This window comes from Lissotriton vulgaris, chromosome 1_1, assembly GCF_964263255.1.
Source record: "Lissotriton vulgaris chromosome 1_1, aLisVul1.2, whole genome shotgun sequence".
Lineage (NCBI taxonomy): Eukaryota > Metazoa > Chordata > Amphibia > Caudata > Salamandridae > Lissotriton > Lissotriton vulgaris.
The window spans coordinates 1,080,453,467-1,080,479,400 of record NC_141685.1 but is presented as its reverse complement, the minus strand read 5'-3'; the positions used below and the strand labels follow the sequence as shown (position 1 = coordinate 1,080,479,400).

The 25,934-nt window shown below is 48.9% G+C and overlaps 1 protein-coding gene across 1 annotated transcript in view; it reads left to right on the top strand.

Moving 5' to 3' along the window:
• Positions 1 to 25,934, top strand: part of LOC147748613 (extracellular serine/threonine protein kinase FAM20C-like) — a 76,065-nt gene that overhangs the window by 36,043 nt on the left and 14,088 nt on the right. The window contains exon 7 of the mRNA XM_086963389.1: positions 1,740 to 1,849. Coding sequence (XP_086819515.1) covers positions 1,740 to 1,849 — 110 coding nt within the window. The remainder of the gene's footprint in view (positions 1 to 1,739; positions 1,850 to 25,934) is intronic.

The window sequence follows — 25,934 nt, the reverse complement described above, 5'->3', positions numbered from 1 at the left end:
TGTGCTGTTGACAGTCTGTTGTTGTCATTTATTCCTTTCCAATATTTCAGGCGTATTCAGTCATTCCGAGCGTTTCATCAGAGCATGTAGCTGTTCCATCTCAGTGCTCTCTCTAGATCTAGAAACTTGAACAGCCTCTAGTGCCACAGATGTACAGATGATAGTATTTAGTCTCTGCTGGACACGCTCATTTTTCATGTGCTATATTCAGCATACTTGGTGAAATTTTGGCTGGGTAAGAGGGCCTAGCTGGTAGTGGATGGAGTCTTAATATTTTGATCTGTTAGAGCAGATTTTTAGTTTTTTGATTTTGAGATTGAGTTATGACATTGTTTGGTAAAATATTATCTGAGCCACAAATCAGATTCGGTACATTTATTTGACACTGACACGCTGTAATACCTGTACCATGCCAGTGTGTTTCAGTCCGAAAATTGTTTTACGCCCCACCACTTCCAAATGTCACCAGCCGCCACTGGTCCCTCACCACCCCTTGTTGTAAATATTTTTGTCCACCCTAAGCGTGGAAGGGTATTCTCAGATGTGAGACCCTTGCTCATTGCACCATCAGGATTCAAGCAAACCGGGCCGAAGACGGCTGTAATGCCAGAAACCGGTCCCCGGGAGCTTGTTTCCTTCCCAGTGTAAGAATTGGCTTTTGTAGTTTTGGTTTGCCCTGTTCCCATCATGCACTGGGACAGGAACAGACTAATTTGCATACAGCCAGGTTCTGAAACTGGGATGGTGCAGTGAGCTAAAAAACGGTGTTGGATCTAGCCCTGATCTCTTGACTGGGTGAGAGCTTTCTGCTTAATTCAGAGACTCTGTCCCTCACCACCCCTTGTTGTAAATATTTTTGTCCACCCTAAGCGTGGAAGGGTATTCTCAGATGTGAGACCCTTGCTCATTGCACCATCAGGATTCAAGCAAACCGGGCCGAAGACGGCTGTAATGCCAGAAACCGGTCCCCGGGAGCTTGTTTCCTTCCCAGTGTAAGAATTGGCTTTTGTAGTTTGGTTTGCCCTGTTCCCATCATGCACTGGGACAGGAACAGACTAATTTGCATACAGCCAGGTTCTGAAACTGGGATGGTGCAGTGAGCTAAAAAACGGTGTTGGATCTAGCCCTGATCTCTTGACTGGGTGAGAGCTTTCTGCTTAATTCAGAGACTCTGTCCCTCACCACCCCTTGTTGTAAATACCATGCTGTGGTGGGCAGAAGCAACATGTGAATGGCAGCCGAACAGACCAATGGTTGAAGACGGGTAACCAAAAACCTATATATCTATGCATAGGTGTATGTATTTTTTTATTCATGATTTTTTTATTACAAAAGGCTGGCGAGACAGCTAAGCAGTGTTTGGGCCACAACGAAACATGCAGGAAAAAAGCTTGATGACTTTAATAAATGTTAAATATTTTTTTGTTGATAAAATTAGGTTTTGTTGTTATGAGAAATATTTCTAGTTGTGCACTGTTTTCTCCAATCCTCCAGGTAGTGGGCATGTCAACAGGGGAACCAGGCGGGCATGAGGAGCGAAGGAGAAAGTGTGGAGGAGACAGAGTGTGAGGAAGGGGGCAGGATAGGGCAAAATGTGTGGGTCGAAAACGACAGTGGTGTGGTAATGGGTTATCGCTGGGTAGGCTATAATGAAGTGACACAGGCTGTGAGGGATGGAAGGAAGAAAAGCAGCTTGTGCCATTGTGACTTCTCATTCTTCCTCCTTGACTTTCTCGAAGGTGGGAGGAGGACCCCAAATATTGTGAGCGTGTGAAGAAGACGCCCCCGTACGATAGCGGCACCCGCCTCCTGGACCTTATTGATATGACTATCCTGGACTTTCTGATGGGTGAGTCTATACCGGTGACTACAGCATGGGGAGGCGGGGTGGGCAAGTGTGGTGGGAAGATGGAGACTGGTTCAGCAGGAGAATTTGTGAGGAAACTAGGGCATTTTTGTATTTGCTTTTATTGTGAAATAGTAGCCCTGGCTTTAAGCAGATGAATAGAGGAAAAATAAAAACATTAGCGAACAGTAATTACAGGTAAACAACTTGTTCACACAATCCTGTTATACGTAAGATTTTCAGTGCATGGTTTTTCCCATTAGTACTTTGATGAGACATAGAGATTCAAGAATAGCTATTTAATCAGTTGAGACGTGAGCAATGAAATGTTAAGTACTCTCCAAAGAGTAGTTAGTCGTCATTTGGGACATCACCTGGCCCGTAATTGGCCAATATGATATGTATTTGTATATCAAGATCATCCAAAAATATGGTGGGAGGAATCACAAAGGCCTATGTTTTCCCTTTCAAACATTCATGTTAATAAATCACTTTAGAACGATTTGAAATCTATCTGCACTATTTATAAATGATTATTAAAGAAAATATAGGCAGAAGTGCCCTATTAAAAAGAGTATAGCGGACTTTACACAAAATCTTATTGAAGTGCCTGCATGAACATGTATGTGATTCATATTTTTACTGAGAAAGATGGCAGGCAACACTACAAGCTTCATTACTAGTTGACTGGCGCGCGAACCTGCCCCCCTGATGTCTCGCGCCTCCTTACTGCAAAACCGCATCCGGTGAAACCCATGCGTAACTCCACGCAGGGACTTCGGCCAGGAGCGCCGTCCCACCTGGGCCGCCTCACGCCTCTTCCTGCAAAACGGTAGGCGTGAGCAACGTTCCCCAGAATAAATATCCCTCGCTGAGGTGATGTGCGTCCGCACGCGCCCAGCCAGCAACGAACACGAGCAGCTGGTAAATGGCAGCGGTTAAGGGCCGTAATAGGGTATGGCACGAGGAAAAAGACCCCGTATTCCAAAGTCTGCATGTTATTCCACATTCTAGCTGACAATTGTGATGGGGAGGGGGCCGCTGAAGCGCGAAGTAGATCTATTACCAGTCACTAGAATTCCAGTCCCAATTCATCACACCATGAAGTCGGCCAGCCGGGAGGATGGAGCTGTTTTTTTTTCACAGGCCATACCTGGAGTGCTCTCCGTGTGATTATGGCTGAGACGGGGTCTCTCCTCGCGAGGCTTGGCTCACCTGAAATCTTGCAGGAACACTCGGCGGACTCGCACCTGGTGTTCCCGGCAGGGAAGGTGCGCCCTGATCTGACCGGGTCTCGTTTTCAGTGGTGGTTGGCTCCTGGTCACCATCTAGGACTTCCTCCTCTGCCGGTTGACGTGGGCTGGTGTCCATGTTTTCTGATGCCGGCAGGTCCCGAGTTCCGGCATCCACTTTCTTGAAAAACAAGATGTTGCGGGTGACCTCCTCCGTTCCTCTTCTGGCGGTTATCATGGTGCCGGTCCTGTGGACAACTGTCCAGGGCCTATGTTCGAATGGAAGCCGGAATTTGATTCCTGGGTACCTGTCCTTCATATAGACTCCGTCTCTCACTTGAATGGCAGACATCCAGGCCCGTCGGTTGGCACTGGCCTGGTCATTGGAGTTGGTCCTGTTGGCTAGGGTCTTTTCTGTATCGATCTGGGGCGGGTCCAGCTCGGTGATGTGGGATGGTGTCTCGCACTACTCAGCCCATGCTTGCTGGTCCCAGAGCTGAGTCGTGAGATGGGGCGTCAAACGGTATTCCCTCAGGAAGCTGTATATGGTCCTCTCGAGCCGTGATCCATCGGAATGCGCAATGCGTATCACTTTGTTGAGAGTACGCATGAAACTCTCTACTTCCCCATTTACCTGAGGCCAGCACGGGGTCACTTTCCGCTGTTGTAACCCCCAGGCTTTAAGATAGTCCGCAAACTCCTGTCCCTGGAAGGGTGGACCGTTGTCTGTCTTCACCACTTCGAATATTCCGTGGGTAGCGATGGTCTTCTCAAGCTTGGTGATGACCTTAAGGGCTGTCTGACTTCCCACGATCTAAACCTCTGAGTATTTTGTGTAATCATCGATGATAACCAGAGCATAGCGTCCATCTGGGAGGTGTCCAAAGTCTACACTCACACGCTCCCATGGTCGTTGACGGTTCTCCTCCGTGATGACGGGGTGCGGGCGATCTGGTTGGCCCGCTGCCTTGCACCATGCACATGCCCTGACTGTTTGTTCAACCAGTGGGTCTATTCCTGGGAACCACACCTTGGCTCTCAGTCGGCTCTTGGTTTTCACCATGCTTTGGTGTCCCCTGTGTGCGAGGTCCACTGCCTGTTGAGCCAGACTTGATGGTATCACTAGAGAGTCCGTCTACCACCGTACAAGTCAGAGGCCACCGATGTCATCTGAGGCGTCCCTCAAGGATCCTCTCTGAGCCCCACCCTCTTCAACGTCTACATGAGCCCCCTCGCGGCCATCGCACGGCAACACAACCTCAACATAATCTCCTACGCCGACGACACCCAGCTGATCCTCTCCCTGACCAACGACCCCGCCGCCGCCAGAGCCAACCTACACGAAGGGATGAAAGAGGTAGCCGAGTGGATGATGACCAGCCGCCTGAAGCTGAACTCGGACAAGACGGAGGTCCTCATCCTGGGCTCCTCACCCTCCGCCTGGGACGACTCCTGGTGGCCTCCCGCCCTGGGCACCGCACCCAAACCGACAGACCATGCACGCAACCTGGGCTTCATCCTGGACTCCTCCCTCTCCATGACCAGGCAAGTCAACGCCGTCTCCTCGGCGTGCTTCAACATCCTACGCATGCTACGAAAGATCTTCTGGTGGATCCCCACCGAGACCAGGAAGACCGTCACCCAGGCCCTCGTCACCAGCCGACTGGACTACGGCAACGCCCTCTATGCCGGTACCACCGCCAAGCTCCAGAAGAGACTCCAGCGGATCCAGAACGCCTCAGCCAGACTCATCCTCGACATCCCACGAACCAGCCACATCTCCGGACATCTAAGAGACCTGCACTGGCTCCCCGTCAACAAAAGAATCACCTTCCGCCTCCTCACCCACGCACACAAAGCCCTACACGACCAAGGCCCGAGCTACCTCAACAGCCGAGTCAACTTCTACGCTCCCAAACGCCACCTCCGATCAGCCAACCTCGCCCTCGCCGCCGTCCCCCGCATCCGAAGAGCGACTACAGGAGGAAGGTCCTTCTCCTACCTGGCCGCCAAGACCTGGAACTCCCTCCCGACCGACCTGCGCCTGACCCAAGACCACCTCTCCTTCAGGAAGAAGCTGAAGACATGGCTGTTCGAGCAGTAGCGGCACCCCCTCCACCCCCAGCGCCTTGAGACCCTACGGGTATGTAGTGCGCTCTATAAATGTCATTGATTGATTGATTGATTGATTGATTGATTGATAGCCGCGGGCCTTGGAGCAGACACCCGCTGTTATTGACCAAAAGTTAATCTTTGACTCGCACAATTGATTCCAGAACAGTCTTTGCTTGTGGCGTCCTTCGGGTCATTGTGGATTGAATGGGCCGCCTGTCATTCGATTGGACTGCGCTTACGGCCAGTTGCAGGTACTCATCACTCCGGGTAGCTTCTACAATGGTCTCGAGACTCATGGGCAGTGGTCGGGATCTTTCTGATATAAGACAGACATATTCTTCCGTGTCTTCGGCATCCTACTCTTCCACTTTGGTTGCCGCCCTGGGGTGCCTCGAGAGGTAGTCCCCTGGGTTGGACGAGCCCGGTTTGTACTCCACCCGATAGTCGTATCCCTGTAGTTGAAGTATCCACTTTTCAATCCTCGGCGGAGGTTTGGACGCTGATCCTTGAAACAAGGGGACAAGGGGCTTGTGGTCTGTGGACACTGTGAATGGATGGCCATACATGTAGACGTGGAAATGCCGACAGGCCCAGTGGATGGCGATCGCTTCTCGTTCGATTTGGGAGTATCTCTGTTCTGTGTCCGTCAGGGACCGACTCACATACGCTATTGGGGCCCACTCTCTGTTCCCTTGTAGTTGAGTGAGTACTGCTTCAAGCCCATGGGGGCTGGCATCCACAGCGACATTTGTGGATCGGGCCGGGTTGAAGTAGGACAGCGTCGTGTCTGCTGACAGAACTGCCTTAGTGTCTTTGAAGGCTTGCCTTAGTGTCTTTGAAGGCTTGCTCCTTCTCGGGCCCCACTGCCATGTGGTGGAGGCCTTTGTCAGTTCCCTGAGGGGTTTCGTGAGATTTGACAAGTCTGGGATAAAATGTCCGCAAAAGTTCACCATTCCCAGGAAGCTTCTTATCTCTGAGATGTTGGTAGGCGCCGGGGCTTCTTGTACATCTCGTACCTTGTCAGGGTCTGGGGCCACTCCTTGGTCCGAGAATGTGTAGCCAAAGAAACTAATCTTGTTCTTTAGGAATTGGCCCTTTTCTCGATGTAGAGTCAGTCCAGATTCTTTGATCATCTGGAGAACCCCACGAAGTCTCCGATGGTGGTCTTCGATCGATGACGCATAGATGAGCAAGTCGTCACTTACGTTTAAGACTCCTGGGAGCCCGCTGAGGACTTTGCGGATAGTGTTTTTAAACACCTGAGCAGCGCTTGAGATCCCGAAGTTGAGGCGTGGGTATCTACTGGAACCGACATGCGTGGAGAAGGTGGTGATGTATCGGGAGTCCGGGTGTAGTGGTAGTTGGTGGTAGCCGGACCGGAGGTCCATCTTCGAGAACCACCTTGCGCCTTTCAGTTCTCCCAATATGTCTTCAATGGTGGGGGTTAGGTGGTGTTCCATTTTCACAGCGGCGTTTGGGAGGCGCATGTCCACACAGATGCGGACCTGCCCCGGTTGCTTCGCCTTCCATGCCACTACTATCGGGGACACCCACGGTGTGGGCCCACTGACCTTTTCGATAATACCTTGCCTCTCCAGCCCCTCTAACTCTTCTTCCACCTTCTGTCTCAGGTGGAACGCAATGCGCTGTGCCTCAGCGCCACCGGTTGGACGGGTCAATGTGGAGGGAGACCTCTTTTCCTTTAAGGCATCGAATACCTTTGAAGACGTCTGCGAACTCCTCCATAATGGCTTCTAGCTCTTCCTCTTGCATTGCCATGGCAAATGATATTAGCTTCAGTTCTTCTGCTGATTGACCACTTCTCAGCATGCCTCTTCCTTCTTTGGTCACGTATACTGTGGTGGGGGTCTTGAGGTCCTTGTGTTGCAGTTCAGTCTTGAAACATCCCAGAAGCGGGATGGGTGTCTTCTGGCCGTATGCAAATACTCTGATCCTGGCCTCACGTAGTGGTGGGCGTGGACTTAGTTGATTATATACATTGGCAGCCATAAGTTCGATCGATGCCCCTGTGTCAATGGTACAAAAGGGGGTGGTGATGGACGGAGCATCTGAACCAATCAAACACTCACACCCAGTCAACAGATCTGGGTTTATTCCATCACTGTTCTTTAGCCTGCTCTGCCAATGGTGGCTCTCATCTCCTGATGGTGGATCTTAACTCTGCACCTTGGGAGTCGTCGTCTCTTCTTTCGTGACTGATCAACTGCGAATACATAGTGAACTGGGTAGTCTCCCATGTCATCATCCATGTCCTCGCTGTCTCGCTCTTCCGCTACCGCCTGCGCCGCCTCTTTCCTTGCCTTCGCCGACCGGTGTACCGCGGCGAAGTGGTTCATCCACCCACACGCACTGCACTTTTTCCCTCTCGCTGGGCAGTCTTGCATGCGATGGGGCGCACCTCCGCAGTAGCCACACTCCCTCTTCCTGTCTTGCTGTCGTCTCCCGGCGTTTTGGCGTACTTTGGGCCTCACCACATTCGCCTTTTCCACTATGTTGACTTGCTCCGTCTTGACGGGTCGGTGGAGGGCCGCTTCCATATGGGACGCTCTGGCTTGCAACAGCTCCTTTGACCGCCCCAGGGTGAGGATGTCCGCTAGGGGCTTACCATCCTCCTGAAGAATGTTCACTCTCAGTTTGGATGAATAACATCCTTGTATTATCTGACCTCGGATCTCTTCCTGTTCGTTGCGGAATCCGCGCGTCCTGGCCTGCTCTTTCAATCGTCCGTGGAATGTGTCTAGCGATTCCTCCGCTTCTTGCTTGGCTTGACGAAAAATGAACCTTTCGTAGTCCCGGTTTGCCATTGGCTCGAAATTAGAATTTAGGGCATTGAGAAGCGTGACATATGTTTTGGGTGTGGCTTCTACCAGGGTTTTGTAGATGGGGTGGATATCCTTGCCTCCAAGGTGGAGGAGTAGGGCCCTGCGCCTTCCCGGGCTATGCCAGCCCCTTCAAAGTAGATCTGGTATCGGTCTGTCCAGTCTCTCTATCGCGGGGCAAGGGATGAGGGTGCTCTATCCACCACAAAGGGCTCAATGGGGGAATCAACGCCATTTTGGCGCAGACGCAGTCACACCTTGCGGCAAGTGCACTGCTTACCTCCTGGGAACACTAGCAGCCGCCCGGCCGAGGGTGAATGTAACGCCTTCCAGGTCCTCTCCTGTGGCTAGTATGTTTCAGGCCTCAACGATGTATCCTCCTCTTACCAGATGCTGGGGCACCTTCAAACGAGGATTCCACCGTGTGCGCAGGGGCCTCTGTCTCAGCAAAGCATGTTCAGGAGCTGCAGGGCCTGCCTCGACTGCCACAGGCTCCCCTGAGGGCACACAGCAGGCCAGGAACACTCGGGCTGCTCACCATGGGCCCAGGGCTGTTATCAATGGCTGTCATGCCTGCCGATCCGAGACAGTCGTGGTTGGCAATCGCTTGGTTGGCGAGAGCCGCTAGAATCTGGAGAGCGCATGCGCAAGGACTTAGCGCATGCGTGAATATCCTATAAAGTCCTTTCTCTGTTACGGTACGACGCTTTGCGTTCCTTCCGGTTTTCGCGCATCGCTTCCGGGTCAGTGGTGGCGTCCGAGCATCGTCGGGAGAGGTCTACGGTTCTACCTCGTTCCTTTGATTATCGTGCACCTTTCTACTCAGATAAGTACAGGTGCTTTCATACTTAGATGTTAACTCGAGTGAAGTTGACTTCCAGCGCATGCTTGGTGTTGGAGTTTTGTTTTGGTTATTTGTTACACCTCATTACGGGGTTTGTTTGATTTGGCCTTAGAAGCAGGGGTAGTTTTTATAGTTTCTTGGTAGGAGCAATACAGATTGTGCATGTAAGCTCCAGGATTTCTTCTACGCCTTATTTAAAGAGACAAAACAGGTACGGCCATTTACCTAGGGGTCTATATCTGCATGACCAGTATATGGTGATACTTATTGTCTCGCTTATGTTTTAGGGAATCACCAATAACAGACATGTGGTACTTCTTGTGGAGAAACAGGGAGACATTCTTCTCACGGCACACTCAGCATTAGGTACCTTTATATATTGCTCATGATATATAGATCGGTTTCCAGTATACAAGGAGAGTTAACCTAATATCCCTACCTTATAGGAGTATTCTTTCCTCTGCATCACTCTATCCACTTTCTGTGAAGACAACAGAAGCGAAGTCAAGTACAGGTAGATGCCCTGTGTATAGTTTCCAGGTACTAAGTATCCTTGTTAATAAATATTCATAGTCACAGATATACTAGACCCTCTATTAATCATTGTTCTTTATTTATAGGAGAAGGTCCTGAGGCCATAGGGGGTGCTGACCAGTTCTCTGCGCATCCTGGATTTAAGATTCCTGTGTCTCCCCAATCTTTCCTTGTTTTGTTTCCCTGCTTTCCCTACATTGGCATCATCTCTTATCACCAGTATATATATACCTCATTGGTGTAGAGTGAACCGGTGTGGGGGAGTTGTGGTCAGAGCTTCAACTCCGTGGTGTTTCCGAGGCATCCTCCTACAAGGCACAACAATGGCCCAATGATTGCCCCTCATCAGGCACAGAAGGTGTTAAATGTACAGCACAGCATGGTGTCGTTTCTGCCCCTCGTTGCCAGTGTGATGGGGAGGGGGCCGCTGAAGCGCGTGGTGTGAGCGCTGCGACCGCAATAATTGCATAGGACACTCGTGCTGGTTTACTGCGTAGTCCCCACTGCCGATCGTAGGACACGCTCTCTTCATTTATAGCTGGCGCGTGACAACACGCGCCAGCGCCAGTGTAACTTCTCCGACGCGAATAGACTGCAACGCAACCTCGCGTCGGAGATAGGAGGACACTACAACAATAACTTATAATGCATATTTGGTGCAGGGATTCCACCCAGACTCGGAGAATCCGGATCCCTGAAGGCTCGTAACAAGGCTCAAAGTTGTGAGAGGTGGGCAATCTCAAGGAAAGATGCTAAGATTTTGTTGATACTGATGGGTTATTCATTACTTGATGTATATATACCCATGGAAGGTCTCTCCTACAGGGAGGGGTGCCAGCATTTATTAAGGCGCCCCCCTGCCTAGAAAAATATAAATTTCGCATTGTGTAATGTGACTAATGCCCATGTAAGCGCACCGTTACCTTCTGGTCCATGGGTACCCACAAACATTGCTCCAGGGGCCACAAAAGTGTGGGCTGTAATGTGACTGAGGGCCGCACTGATGCCAGCAGGGTAGCCGTAGGGGGTCTGGGTGGGTCAAGGATTGAGTAAGGGGGTCTAAAAACATGTTAGATAAACAGCAAGCATTTATTCGCAGATTAATAAGTGCTTGCCCTTTATTTAACATTCTTTTCTAAATATTAGTGCTCAGCAACTAAATAGCAGCTGGTGCTGGTGTTCACTAGGGGGTCATATATAAGGGTCAAGAGGGCGGCAAGCGGCCCCCCGGGCTGTACTTAAGAGTACAGCCCGGAGTATCGAATCGACTTCGCGCGGTATAAAACTGCAAGAAAACAAAAGACGCAAATTACTACTTACAAGGATAAACCGTAACTTAGAACTCCTTTAACAAACTGTTACTTCTCATACCTCAGATTGGAAAGAGCTGTTCACTCAAATGTGCAGCTTATCTACTTGGTAAATAGGCCTTGTCAATCACGTACCGAGTGTCTTTGTTCTAGAGGAAACACTGATTCAGGACATACATAACCCCACGGGATAAGTAAAGTGGTTCAACACTGCCCCCTAGTGGCACAGAGGGCAAATGACGCAATTTCTGCATTTTAGATGTTAGATGGTAGATGTTGGGCTTGATTTGGAGTTGTTTGGAAATGAAGATCCTCCGATTAATTTCTGAAGGAAGTGCCAAATACAGAGGGGAATCGTCTGGCGGAATTTCCTTCACCAACGACACATTATGATTGTGGTAATTCCACTCTCGGGTTCTCATCTGGAGTTAGAACGTCCTTCAGAAACTTAAGTATTTTCTGGTATCACACACCTCTCAATCTATTCGGAAATGAAACGCTACATTGAACGTGCAGAGCTGAGTGTTCGGTCCTGCCCTTCCCAGTAGTCACAGCCTGGACACATGTTCGATTTCTTTCATACTCTGTTTGTGTACAGAACTCCCTCCCTTGACATAGCTGCCAAGGTTTCAGATTATTTATGTGTGACATTTTCGTAATTTCAGTGTAATTATGAGTGACATTCAACAATTATGAGTGACACTTTCTCGCGAGCAAAAAGCAAGCAATGAAGACGAGGGAATCACATATATATCAGAAATTACAGCCATTTCAGCAACGAGAAACTCTACGAAGATCTTAAAACTATTGCAAAGCACCAGAAAATGAAGGGTACTATCTGACATGAAACACAGACTGCATAGCTGCCACGTTTTAAGAGTGCTTATGTGTGACATTTTCAAGGTTTCAGGGTATTTATGAACGACATTCAACTACTAAATATATGACACTAAGAGTGACACTTTTTTTGCGAGCAAAATCAACAAATTAAGTACATGGACACAGATAAAACATAAGAAATTACACTAATTTGATCAAGGACAAGCTATGAAAATAACTTGAAACTTCTGCAAAACACCTGATCCTATTGTAAAACGATTGTATACCTACATCTCACATGATTTTACACTTGTTATCATTACTGCTGCTTGTAGAGCCACAAACAAACTGCATTTGACAATGTAAAATTGCCAGATCATGTTTGTCTATGGAACACTTTATCGCACTTAGTTCAACAATCCACGAATTCCCTTTCTTATTGTAATCTCAACCTTATTGCCGCGTGCTCTCTTCTTAAACACAAACATCACTGCACTGATTCTAGTGCTTGCTCCGTACTGTAACAGGCCACTTACCAACAGGAAAATCCTGCCTGGGGCTGTAGTTTATAAGCTGCAGTGGCGAACTCACTGCTGACAGCTATTGCGTAGGCCCTGCCAGGGTCGCAGCAATGAATGTCTTCCTGGGGGCCCGGCAAGACTTGTAAAAAAATCCTGTCTGGAGTTAGTCACGCCGCGCGCCATCCACTGACGAGAACCTTCCAGGCTTTGGAGGAATGAGTGCATTGAAATGAGCCTGCTCTGACAATAAGCAAGTATTATATCTTAACAGGTACCGGCCACCTATGCTGGCAGGAGGTATCATAAAGAGGAAGCGAAGGCAGAGTCTCTCAGGGCCCATCGATTTGTAGAGATAGCTTTAGTCGGAATAGCAGGGGCATTAAGGGGGGCCTAGTGAGCAACAAGTCAAGCCAGGAGCCTCCTGCCTGGCAACCACAACGCCAGGGGAAAAAGGAAGCCACGTAAAGCCTCAACAGCGGGCCGATCCGCAGCAGGAGCAGTGCACAGAACTTGGAGGCAAATCCTGAAGCGCCTGCGAGTAGGCAGCAGAGCCGCCTGCCTCTGCAGCCGGGGGTCCTGGGCTGGGGCAGAGTAATAGTGCGGGATAAGAGATGGATGGAGGCTATTACATTGTAGCAGCAGTGCACACCTAGATTAACTGTTTACTGAGCCTGTGCTCATGCTGGTGGCAGCGCCCGGACCGGCAAGTCTGCAGGGAGCAGAAGAGCCGGCGCAGGTGTGCAGGCGTGCGCGCTAGCAGCTTGGAGTGGCCAGGTACTCAGCGCTGCGGTACAGGCCGCAGAGAGTCACTACTGTGGCATTAAAATGCGTGACAATGCATTTCAGTGCGGTGTTGCGGAACACCACACTGAAATGCGTTAAGTGTCACGCCTGATGCGTGATACTTGGCAGACCTGCCTTGAAACTTGCTCCTCATCCAGCATCTGTTTCAACTCTAGAAGAAACTACAGAACTTCAGGCAATCCGGAGAAACTAAGGGAGGAAAGGAGAGGCGAGGAGCAGGGTCGGATTGGGATCACAATTCGGCCCGGGCACTGACGAAAAAAGTGGCCCACATTCAAGAGGCGTGGCCCATATTTAAGGGGCGTGGCCCACATTCAAGGGGCGTGCCCTTTCATGAAACACCATTTGCACAGACAAGGAATGAAAGTGGGAGGATACTGTTCTTGCACACGACACAGGGCCAAGGTGACAATGGCCTACATGCTGAGCAACTAAAAAAAATAGCAAGGCCCCTTTTTGTCACAAAATTATTCCAGCCCTCCAGCACAGGAGCACCTGAAAAGCAGCAAAGCCCCCCCCTGCTATTACTAACCTACTCAGCCCTCCCCAGACCTTCAGCTCAGGAGCACATGAACAGAGGTAAGGCCCCTGCAATTAGTAAATTAATCAACCCTCCAGGCTTTGGAAAAATGTCCTGGCAGGGGAGCACAAAACACAGCTTTCTGGGTCATCCAAGGTAGCCAGGTAGCCAGGGGGAGGCTGAGGTGAAGCTGGTGCATGGGAAGTACCTTCCCAGTGTGTTCTGGCAGTTTGAGTATTTACCATTTACTGTAGTATTACCCTTGTACCTGTGTATGGTACCCTTTTGTAACTTGCACAAGTCACTTTTCTCTTGTAACACACTGTTTGCTACCTCTCACTTTTTGTTTGCTTTAGATGCTTGCACAAGTGCCACCATTGCCTAAGTAACGTTTGTTCTTGTGCTGGAGTGTCTGCCATTAATTGCAGTATTATACCCCTAATTGTATTTTGTATGCTTTTGTAACCTGCACACATCTCTTTTTCCTCCTGTAATGTATCGTTTGCTCCTCTTGTATTTTGGTTGCTCACTATTGTCACTTTTGATTCATGTAACTTAACGTTTGCTTTTGTAATTTGTCCACTTATAATTTTCTCCTCATGTATTATTGCTGATCCTAGTGTGAAGCGCTCTGACACCTTCGGGTAAAGTCTGCGCTATATAAAAAATGCAAAAATAAATAAATAAAACAAAAAAATTCCAAACATCACCAGGCCCCCACAGCAAGACCCATTCTTCCTCGCCCACTATGCCCTGAATGTGAAGGGCTGTGGGAGAGGTGTTAAGATTAACACCGTTTCTGGGCTGCATGGGCGCCAGGGGGCCGAGGTGCAAATGGCTCAAAGGCCTGAGAAACACCTGGCCCCCAGGGAGGCCGATTATTGCAAACAATCGGCCCTGCCCAGCCTGTGCTTGATTGCTTGGCAGGGCAGGGGTGAAGGAGAGCCCACAGCTGACAATCGCTGTCTGGCCGCACAGCGAGGCTGCTTTCATTTTCTCAGTCTCTGTCTCCATGCACTCTGTGGGCCGGTTTTTTTCTCCCCTTTCCTAGTCCACTCTCTGTGGACTGGGACAGGGGAGAAAAAAAATGGCCCACAGAGGGCACTGAGGCACCGGCCCTTCGGCCCATTCCCGAATGCCCGCCTTGCCAATCCGCCCCTGGCGAGGAGAGTGAAGCCGAACAGAGATTGGGAATACAGGGGAGACCGCTGAAGCTTTTTCATCTTTCCCGCGGTGAAATCCCCAACACTCACCATTTTTATTCAAACTGGTATAGCCAAAAGATCTCTTGTGCTCTTCTTAAACATGTTTGGGTCAAGCTCCCTCAGATGTTGGCTTGTTTATAGTACCCATCTCCTTTTGGGAGTCAATCAATCAATCAGTCAGGGAATTGTAAACTCGCTACTCACCTGTGAAGGTCTCAAGGCGATTGGGGGGGTTCCGTTCAGCTGAAGGTGTTCAGGGAGGGGGCGCATCTGATGTAGATTGGGAGCTCATTCCAGGTCTTGGCCGTGATGTAAGAGAAGGATCTTCCCCCTGCTTTGGCTCTTCGGATGCGTGGGGTTTTGGCGAGGACGAGGTTGGCGGATGGGAGGTTTCTTTTGGGTATGTGGAGGTTCCGGTGTTGTGTAGGTTTGGTGCAGCCTATCAGCGGTGGTTTCTTTATTAGGGTGTGGGGGTGTTGCCCCTTTGTTTGTTTTGTGGCCCCCCATCTCTATATTAAATGTTTTGATTCAATTCTTTTTTCCCTAGCAGCCGCAGTGCAATGCATTTCTGAGTTTTACTTTGTCCAGGAGTCAGGGCAGAAGTAGGTGGGGGCCAGCTTAATTGACACAGGTTCAGAGGATGGTCTGGCCTTCAAGTTGGAGTGAAGTGTACATGTCAGGTTGGAAGGGTGCCTTGCTGTGACCAGCCCGACATACGCACTTGAACCCGCTCTTACCTGCAATGACAGGAGCCCGGGGGATGACAAGCACAGCCTTCAAGTCTCCTAAGGAGTTCAGGGTTCACCTGACCTTGCCAACTCCTTGTGCTGCTCTCATGTTTTTAAGAGCAAGTAAGCAGCATTTGGATTGGTTCAGGAGCCACAGGGATGGGCATGAGCCGAGCTGTACAAAAAAGCATGGTCACAAGATTCCCATTATGCACGCCCAGAGGCAGCTCACGAGCTCTGAGCTAATGTTCAGTTAAGAATCGTGCCATCTCCTAAGGAAACAGGTTTAAATAAATTCCATTACTTCTGAAAATAATAACCTCAAGCTGTTATCTGTGTTATTAGAATAATTACACTCGGTCTCCACCAGTTTCCCTTGATGTTTTCGAGCCTGAATAAATCATGTCTTAGCACCACAAATCTGCTGCATATTTGTAAGTTTTTTAACTTTACACAACGATTTGAAATGGGCATCTCTCAGCCGGCTGTGAATATCTGTTTGTTAAATACTAGCTACACATTAGAAAACTGTGGCACTGGGGTCCTTTTTCGCATGAAAATACTCTCTTTCTGCTTGACAGCAGCTTCGCAGGCACAGGCCCTGCTCTATTTGTTGCAGTGCCAGGGAGAAAGGCAGCACCCGCTATGCCAGTTGTCAGGGTATTTGAAGCATACAGTGGGTATTTAGGCACAATTTAATTAATCAACGCCGTCATAACATCCACATCCATACCAACATTTGGAAAGCAGAAGGAGGTGAATTAAGATATAAAAAACAAAATAGAGATCATTAATTTTATCCCCATTGGTTTGTATTGATGTGGGAACAATTTCAGGCCGTGGGAGAAAGGTAAATGAAAGCCATCTTTGGCTTTAAAAATTCAAACGTCTCCCACCTGGATCGGGTCTGAAGCTGCCATGTATGCACCCCAAAGTCATGCTCTGTTCTTGCCCTGAGAGCGCTTTGTTTCATTTGTAGGCGTGAATGCTCTTTGCAACAAAAGCTCTCTTTTTCTTTACAAAATTGCAGTTTTCAAATGTATGTAGCGGAAACTTGACCAGAAGGCATTGAAGTGCTTTACAACAGCACCACTTACATTACACAAGAACACATTAATGTTTTTTCTAATAGACACATCTGCCAGTGGATTACTCACCTTGTGAATATCCCCTTGCGTCAGCAACATTCGGAAATTCTTTTTGTAGCTTTGCGCAGACGTGGACGACGTCACAGAGGCACGGCATCACGCGCGACTCCGCTGACGTCACCGACACCATAATAGGCCCAAGCCGGCGTGATGACATCAGTTCCCTTTTTTCTGCATCGTCTACGCTAACGGTTTTCAAGGGATCGTCTGTAGCTGTATAGTAACTTTGTTACTTTGTGTTTCTACTGGTGTTTTCTTTGTCTTCTGTCGTGATGTCTACGAAGAAGACTGGATTTAAAGCGTGCGGAGAATGTGTCAAGATGATGTCTATCACTGATCCACACGAGTGCTGGTTTGGTGCTTGAGCTCCGATTATGACGTCGAAGATTGTCCTTCTTGTAAAAAGATGACTCCGAAGGCACTCCGGGAGAGGGAGACGAAACTCCTCATAGCGAAGTTGAAAAACAAAAAGGATAAAAAGAGTTCGAGGTCACAAACTCGATGTTCGAGGTCGAGGTCTTGTTCGAGATCGCACTCGGAGTCGTCTTCGGCGCATGCTTCAAGGTCTTTGAGAAAGAAGCATAAGAAGAGGTGTCATGAATCTCGCCATCACTCTGAGAAAGACTCGAGTTCAAGGCCGAAGTCACAGGTGAAGTTACTTCGAAAGGAAGCGGTGGCCTCGGCTTCGGAAGTACAGGTCTCCGAGGGTGAGGCTTCGCATGCGGATTCGCCTGTGTATCCGAAGCAGTTGCCGAATCCTTCTCCGAATCCATCCCATCCTTCTGGTCAAGAAGATGAAGATGAAGGTGAAGAGGAAGAAGAAGGAGATGGCGAGGCTTCGTTGCCTGCGGGTTCGTCGACCCCGGTGCACCAGCCTGAGGTGGAGGCAGAGGTCGAGAAGACTCCGCTCCCTCAAGAGCAACCTGGGGGCTCTTATCCAGCCTTTCCGGCTCCAGGTCAGGATCCTACTCAATTCCTGAATGCCATGTTTGGAGTTTACTCCAGGGCAATGTACCCCTCTAGTGCACCGGTTGGTCCCTCCGGTCCATTAGCATTTAACCTGGGTGTCCCCCAGGCTTATGCTCCTGCGCCTTTTATGCCTTTCATACCGGCTCCAACTCCGCAGTGGCATTTCCCGGCGCCGCCGAAGCCTTCGACGCCGAGGCATTCGACGCAGGTTCCATCGATGCCGAATCCATCGACGCCGATACCCTCGACTCCGATGCCGAATCCGGTTCGACCTCGGATTAAGCTGCCTCTTCCGACTTCGAGTTCGCCGTCGGGTCCGGTGGAATCAGTCCTGGATCCGTCGACTTCGTTTATGAAGGAGAGGTCGAGGCGTGAGGCACAGAGGCTTCTGGAAGAGGAGAGGTATTGTGATGAAAATTTGGAGGAAGGTGTACTGCCGTATTCGGAGGATCCTTTTGATGACCTGAGAGAGGCTAGTGGTCTTGAGCTGTCTCCTGAGTGGGATTTGGCCTCTGTATCTGACGTACCTTCTAAGGATGTGACACCTTATCACGTTGTTATTAAGAAGGTTGCAGACTTGAATATTACTCTGCCTACTGCTGAATATAAGTCTAACATTCTAACTGAGGTCCTTCACTCGCCTTCTTCTGTTATTGAACCAATGCTCCCATTTAATGACGCTTTGGCTGAGCCTATTTATGAGGTGTGGAAAAAACCTCTGACAGCCCCTGCTGTTTCAAGGGCAGTTGCAAGAAGGTATAGAGTGGCACCTGGTGATCCAGACTTTTTGTCAACGCACTCCCTTCCAGAGAGTTTGGTTGTGCAGGCTGCCTGCTCAAAGAACTCTGCGGGTGCTTTTCCACAGGTTCCTGGGGAAAAGGAATCAAGGAAGCAAGACCAGGCGGCCAAGAAAATCTTTTCCTCAGCCAGCATGGCATTAAAGTCTAAAAATGCTACTTGCCTGATGGGTAGATACATCCATGCTTTGATGGATTCCGTCAAACAATTAGTGCCTAAAATTCCTGAGGACGATAGGAAGGATTTTCAGGAAGTGATTTCTGACACTCAGGCTGCGGCAAGGCAGGTAATCCAGAGTGGGCTGGACCCGGCTGATTCAGTGGCGAGAGTGATGGGCTCTTCGGTGGCCACTAGGAGAGCTGCGTGGTTGAAATCTTCGGAATTTTCTACGGATGTTCAGTCTGCTTTGATGGATTTGCCCTTTGCTGGGTCAGGATTGTTTGGAAAGAAGGCTGACGCTGCTTTAGAGCGGTTTAAAGACAGCAGAGCGACGGCAAAGTCTTTGGGCCTTCAGACCAGGGGCTCTTTTGGAAAGCGATTCAGAGGATTTGGCAGATCTTCCTATCGGGCCTACAAACAATCACAGCAGCAGCAGCCGCAACAGCAGCAAAACAAGTCGTACAGGGGCAGACAAAGAGCTCGTCCTAGAGGTCGCCAAGCCTCCCCCTCCTCCTCTTCCTCTTCCCCTTCCCCTTCCCCTTACCAGCCTCCTGCCAACACAGCAAAGCAGCCCTAGATCCGCCATTCCGGATCATGTGGGTCCAGTGGGGGGGTCAGCTTGTCATTTTCTGCGAGATTGGGAATTAATTACATCAGATCATTGGGTTCTCAATCTCGTGGAGAATGGTTATGTTCTTCCCTTTCGGGAATTTCCCCCAAATTACCCTCCTTGCCAGGGTTATTGTTCGGAGGACCACCTGCTACTCCTGCAGGAGGAAGTCCTGGCACTGTTCAGAAAGGGTGCGATAGAGGTGGTTCCGGAGCAGGAGAGGGGTCAGGGATGCTACTCCCTGTATTTTCTGATCCCCAAGAAGGATGGCAGACTTCGTCCAATCCTGGATCTCAGGATCTTGAATCTTTACCTGAAGCAGGAGAAGTTCAAGATGCTCACCCTTGCGCAGGTTCTTCAAGTGCTGCTGGAAGAAGACTGGATGGTGTCGATCGACTTACAGGATGCGTATTTTCATATTTCCATCCTGAGGTCACACAGGAAGTATCTCCATTTCACGGTTGGATCGCAACACTACCAGTTTGCGGTCCTTCTGTTTGGAAGTACTACTGCGCCTCGAGTCTTCACCAAGGTGATGGCTGTGGTGGCTGCACATCTCAGAAGATCGGGGATACCGGTATTCCCGTATCTGGACGATTGGCTGATCATAGCAGAACCTCCAAAGATAGTGAGACAACTCAGTTGTTGCACAGGTTGGGTTTTTCGATAAATGTACCCAAATCCCACCTGGTGCCCTCCCAGCGCAACCTGTTCATAGGTGCGGTACTGGACACTACTGTGTGTCGTGCATTCCCTCCTCCTCAAAGGATTCGCGACATACAGTAAATGATTCCTTTATTTTACAATGGAGCCGTCGTTCCAGTCCTGAAGGTCCTTTGTCTGCTCGGTCTGATGGCTTCTTGCATTCTGTTGGTCAGCTATGCACGCTGGCACATGAGGGCACTCCAGTGGTGCCTCCGCAGGCAGTGGTATCAGCACAGTGGAGATCTCAGGGAGTCAGTGAGGATCTCGAGAGAAACTGCAGCGGATCTGTTTTGGTGGAGCGTGGAAGGCAATCTGTCACAAGGAAAGCCTTTTCAACTACCTCCATCGGTGGCCACAGTAATAACGGATGCATCCACTCTAGGGTGGGGTGCTCATCTGGGGGATCTGGAGGTCAAAGGTCTTTGGTCTCCAGAGGAAAGGTTGCTTCACATCAACCTTCTAGAGTTGCAGGCCATACGTTTAGCGCTCAAGGCCTTCCTCCCTTCCCTTCGCGGTCAGTCAGTTCAAGTCCTGACGGACAACACGACCGTGATGTGGTATGTCAACAAGCAGGGAGGAGTAGGGTCGCAGTGTCTCAGCAGGGAGGCTCTGCGTCTCTGGTCCTGGGTTCAGCTCCATCAGATTTGTCTGATGGCAAATCATCTGGCCGGGGTTCTGAACGTACGTGCAGACAGACTCAGTCTGCAGTTCTCAGCCGACCACGAGTGGAGGCTCCATCCAGAGGTAGTTAGTTACGTCTTTCGGGCGTGGGGGACTCCTCAGGTGGACCTGTTCGCCACTCACGAGAATGCTCACTGCCAGTCATTCTGCAGTCTCCAGTTTCCGATTCAGAGAGCCTTGGGGGACGCGTTTCAGTTGAGTTGGGACTCACAACTCCTCTACGCGTTTCCTCCCATACCCTTGATTCCTCAGGTTCTGAGGAAGATACGTCAAGACCGGGCCCAAGTTATATTGTTCGCGCCGGATTGGTCAAGAAGGGTGTGGTACACAGATCTTCTCCACCACTCCTCGTGCCCTCCGCTCCGTCTCCCTCACAGGGCAGATCTCCTCTCCCAGATGGAGGGGCAGGTTCTACACCCCCACCTCCAGACCTTACACCTTCATGCCTGGAGATTGAGCGGGGCAACCTGATTTCCTTTTCTCTCCCACACAATGTGGTGGATGTCATCTTATCGGCCAGGCGTGACTCCACCAAGTCCATTTATTCTTATAGATGGTCTAAATTTGTTGCTTGGTGTGGGGAGAAGTCCATTGACCCTTTAGGGACTCGTTTGTCCAATATACTTCAATTTGCACTTTCCTTGGCCCAGCAGGGTTTTGCAGTGGCAACTATCAAAGGTTATTTGTCGGCCTTATCGGCTTTCCTTTGTTTGCCGGACCAACCCTCTTTGTTTAAATCTCCTATTGTATTGCGATTCATTAAGGGCCTTACCAATAAATTTCCTCCTACTCCTTTTATTATGCCTCAATGGGACTTGAACCTTGTTGTTACATTCTTGATGGGTCCGCCTGTTGAACCTTTACACAAGTGTCCCTTGAGACTTTTGTCTTTTAAGACTGTATTTCTAATGGCAATTACCTCGGCAAGGAGGGCAAGTGAGCTTCAAGCTCTTAGTTCAAAGCCCCCATTTTTGTCCATTCATGCTGAAAGAATTGTTCTCAGGACCAGGGCTGCTTTTCTGCCTAAGGTTGTTACTCCTTTCCATCTGGGGCAGTCCGTTACCCTCCCTTCCTTCTATCCTCCCCCTCACCCTTCCAAGGAGGATGAGAGACTTCTCCGCTTGGACCCTAAGAGGGCGGTGAGCTTTTACCTGGACAGGACAAGAGAGCTCAGGTTGGATGACCAGCTGTTTGTTGGATTTGCTGGCTGCAAGAAGGAGAAGGCGGTGCACAAGCGCACGCTCTCGAGATGGATTATCCTCTGCATTAAGATCTGCTACGCCCTGACGGGTAAGGAACCTCGAGAGGGTATAAGAGCTCACTCTACTAGAGAAAAGTCTTCTACATCTGCTTTGTCTAGGGGTGTACCTGTTGAGGATATTTGTAGAGTGGTGACTTGGGCCTCCCTCCACACTTTCGCGAAACATTACTGTTTAGATTCCGAGGTGAGGAGGGACGGCCACTTTGCGCGCTCTGTCCTCCAGGACCTTTTGGTATAGGAGAGTGGACACCCTCCTCCGGGAGTGGGGACTGCTGTGGGACTCTATTCACAAAGTGAGGAATCCACTGGCAGATGTATCTATCAGAAGAACAAGTTACTTACCTTCGGTAACGCTTTTTCTGGTAAATGCAATATCTGCCTGTGGATTCCTCACTGACCCACCCGCCTCCCCGTTGTCCTCTCTTCTATACTTCAGTTACTGTAATGTATATATTTTTATTGTCAAAGGAAATTTTTATTACAATTTGTTTTCCTGCATTGGCTTCACACTGTGTGTGTTATCTTGACATTTGTGTACTGTGTATACTGTGTATATATCTGCTTTCATCGGTCCGTCCGTGTGCCTCGAAGGCACGGAAAAAAGGGCGGAACTGATGTCATCACGCCGGCGTGGGCCTATTATGGTGTAGGTGACGTCAGTGGAGTCGCGCGCGATGCCGTGCCTCTGTGACGTCGTCCACGTCGGCGCGAAGGTACAAAAAGAATTTCTGAATGTTGCTGACGCAAGGGGATATTCACAGGGTGAGGAATCCACAGGCAGATATTGTATCTACCAGAAAAAGCGTTACCGAAGGTAAGTTACTTGTTCTTTAGGCACAAGGAGATTAAGTGATATGCCCAGAATGAATCCCAGGATGTTGTTGAACCAACGCAGAGACTAAATCATGGTTCATTGGTTCCCAAGGCGGCTGCTCTGTCTCTATCTATTACCCCACATTCGACCTGCTCTCCTCAGTCTGGGCTCCAGCAGTCTGGAGGAAAGTGATAGGTCAGAGGCCTGGACAGTGCACTCCCCCTCTATTGTTACCTTTTGAGTAGGATTTCACACTTTTATTTCCCTTCCTAGTTTTGTTTTCATTCCCCGGCCTAAACTTCCACTTTCACAAGGGAATCCTGTCTAAAACCACCTGACAGTCTGTTGAAACAATCTTTAATAAATCTCAGCAACGCAGACTGGCATGCACGCGTGGCACTGAGTATAAGAAGGCACTGCCAGTTTAGGCCATGAGTTGCCAAAGTCGAAAAAAGTTTGTGTTAGTAGCCCCTGTCCTGCGGTGCCAAAACACAAGCTAAGAAAATAGACCCCCCATCAGCTGTCTTCTCACTTCAGAATCACCTTTGGGGTGCAGAGGGCCCTGGTGACACAGTAACTTCTGGAGTGATGATATTTGCATCCCTCCTACCACGTTTAGTAGTCAGTCACAATATGCTTGCAAATGCACCATTTGCTCACTTTTTTTTGCTAATTGTTTCCAAGGAGAGAACCCCCCCCCCCCCACCCCCCACCCCTCTCCTTATGAGGGTCGAACTTGCTCGCTCACCACGAGGCACTAATATCGAACTTTTACGGCCCACCACGTTCAAATGTCAACAGCCACCACTGCAGCCCATGGCATTTTGCGGATGTATACACTATGAAAAGAGCACCACTCCAGAATCTCATCAGCTTGTGAACTCTCGTAGGGCACTGAAGGGAAGCACTACGTGCAGATACAAGAGTATACTTGGTCGTGCCCAAATTCACAAAGTAATCACAAATGTCTCCCTCAGTCCTGTAACATTGGTTCATTGATATATAGTTCACTGCTAACATGCAAATCACTCAGGAAGACACATTTCCCCCTTTTTACCTGCCTTTCTAAGGACTCGGATACACTGAATCGTGTCAAGCAAAAACTGTGATGCATGTACCAGATAGAAAAGGCCTGAAAGTGGGTGTCCAAGTACTATAAGCACTAACAAAACAGGATGATAGATGGAGTGCTGAAACCTTTCAACTACTCACCCCCAGTCCCAGATCTTGGTTTAATCCATTGTTCTTTTGCTCACTTCACCACACAGTTTGGACCCAGCATATGCAAATCAGTCCTGATCCTGTTCCTCATGGGAACAGTCCAGCCCGAACTGCCAGGCCAGTTTCTCCTTGGACTGGAAACAGGCATCCTAGGACTGGTTTCGGGGTATTACCTCTCATCAGCCAGGCTAGCTTGAATTTAGGGGCACAGTGAGCAAGGGACCAACGTCTGGGCATACCCATGGCCACACTGAGTGGACGAAAAGCACTTAATAACTAATAACAAAAGTATTACTTGGTTTAGTAATAATAATATTTAAGTTGCTACTAGATGATTTATTTTGTTGTGGTATGATGTGTAATTGTTTTTTGTTATTAATATTAACATTTTTGGCAGCCGACTTCCAACTTGGCACCGTGACTGTCTTGTAGCCACCAAGCTTGCGTTCCCGAATCCTCTGGTTGCCAACTGCATTTGCCCTATCAGGGGTGGCTCCTCCGCAGTGGCAGAGGAGCGTCGCCTCACTGGCTCAGAGCCAGCAGGTGAAAAATAGAATATTCGATCATCAGGTTTTTTTTCACCTGCTGGCTGATCCAGCGTGCGTAGGGAGGGGCAGGGCCGGGGCCATGAGAGGGGGGGGACTGGTTTGTGCACTTTTTTAAGTGCAGATGTGTGTTTGGCCGGTCATCTTAAGTTTCTCCAACCCAGCTGTATTGAACAGCCAGGTTGGAGAAACAGCACAGACTCCCTCTTCTGAGTGGAGCATCAAACCAGCCTGCTCAGGCTAATCCCCGCGCTGCTCTTATATCATGAGAGCAGTACAAGGATTGCGCAGGGAGTCTGTGATGCTGTCCCAGTGTCTGCTGGGACCAGGAAGAACACAGAAGCGCAACACGGGAGGCGGCCGGCAGCTTCAGGTAAGTACCTTTTTTCAATTTATTAAAATATTATAAATCCCACGAGATCCCACTTGCGCTCCCCCGCCCCCCCGCCCCCCCAACCTCCACCTGCCTCACCCCTTTTTGTTTGTGGAGGCCACCAATGCTATAGGTGGGCTACTGCAATTACGCCACAGAGAAGAACCAAATTACATGGAAGGGTTGACTAAATTGTGTGTCAAGGGGCTTAATGGGGCACATTTGGTGATAGTCTAATTTATTCCTTTGGTCATTTTTACACAGATTAACATTATCTTGCATTATTTTGGCAAACTCCTTCATAAGTGCTCCTTGGAACATGGTCAAGCCCACCCTGACCTTTAGGAGTTAGGGTGAACCCGATGATGAGGCATCCCACTACTAGGGTAGCTGTCCAAGTATGTTCAATTCTAGAAAAGAGGAACATTACCGTTTAGTGCTAAAGCGTGATGTGAAGAAAAGCAAACAATAAAATAAATTATTTTCCATTGAGTGCTGTAAACAAGCCAATAGTTCATATTTATTATTTTTTAGTATTATGTACTTTCTGCACTTACTACTGATACAACTGCAGACCCGCAAATTCATCTGTTTATGGCATCATGGGCAGGAACTAGTTCCAAACAATTTGATTAAGTACACTTTTACATCTTTTGTTTCTATTAACTTTCTGATCCTTGACCTTCCTTCCATAGGTTCAGCATATGCCATGGTATGCTATGCTTTGAAGTGTAATATGATAATGTAACATGCACTCTTAAAGCAGCATACTTCAATCTGTGGTATTCATTTTTTACCTTTTGGAGGTATGTGAAAACTGTGCAGTTGACACAAAAATTCACCAAATTACCCTAAAAGGAGCTTTGAATTTTGATATTTTAGAAGGGCCACCAGGTAAATAGTACAAGCGAAACAGTGGTTCTGCCACTCTTACAAATCAAAAATGATTTATAAGCAATTATGTCTCTCCAAATGGATGAGAACAGTCAAAAAATGAGCAGGCACAATGTACCTTATGTCCAAACCAAAAACGCAAAACTCTTATATTATTTTCACGCTATTTTTGTTTTATCAGTAAGTGTAAACCTATTTTGGCACATATATTTACATACACACAGAACCGTTCTTTGGAACTAGCATTTAGGACTTCAAAGTGCACAAACATTAAAATATTTACATGTCACAACACATTCCACAAGATACATGGACATATACTACATAGAAAAGTTATATCTAAACACAGTGCGAAGTTTTGAAAGAAGAAAAAAGAAATATCAGCTCAGTGAGTGATTAATCATTAGTTTGTTACCTTGGGAGATCATCAACACTTGA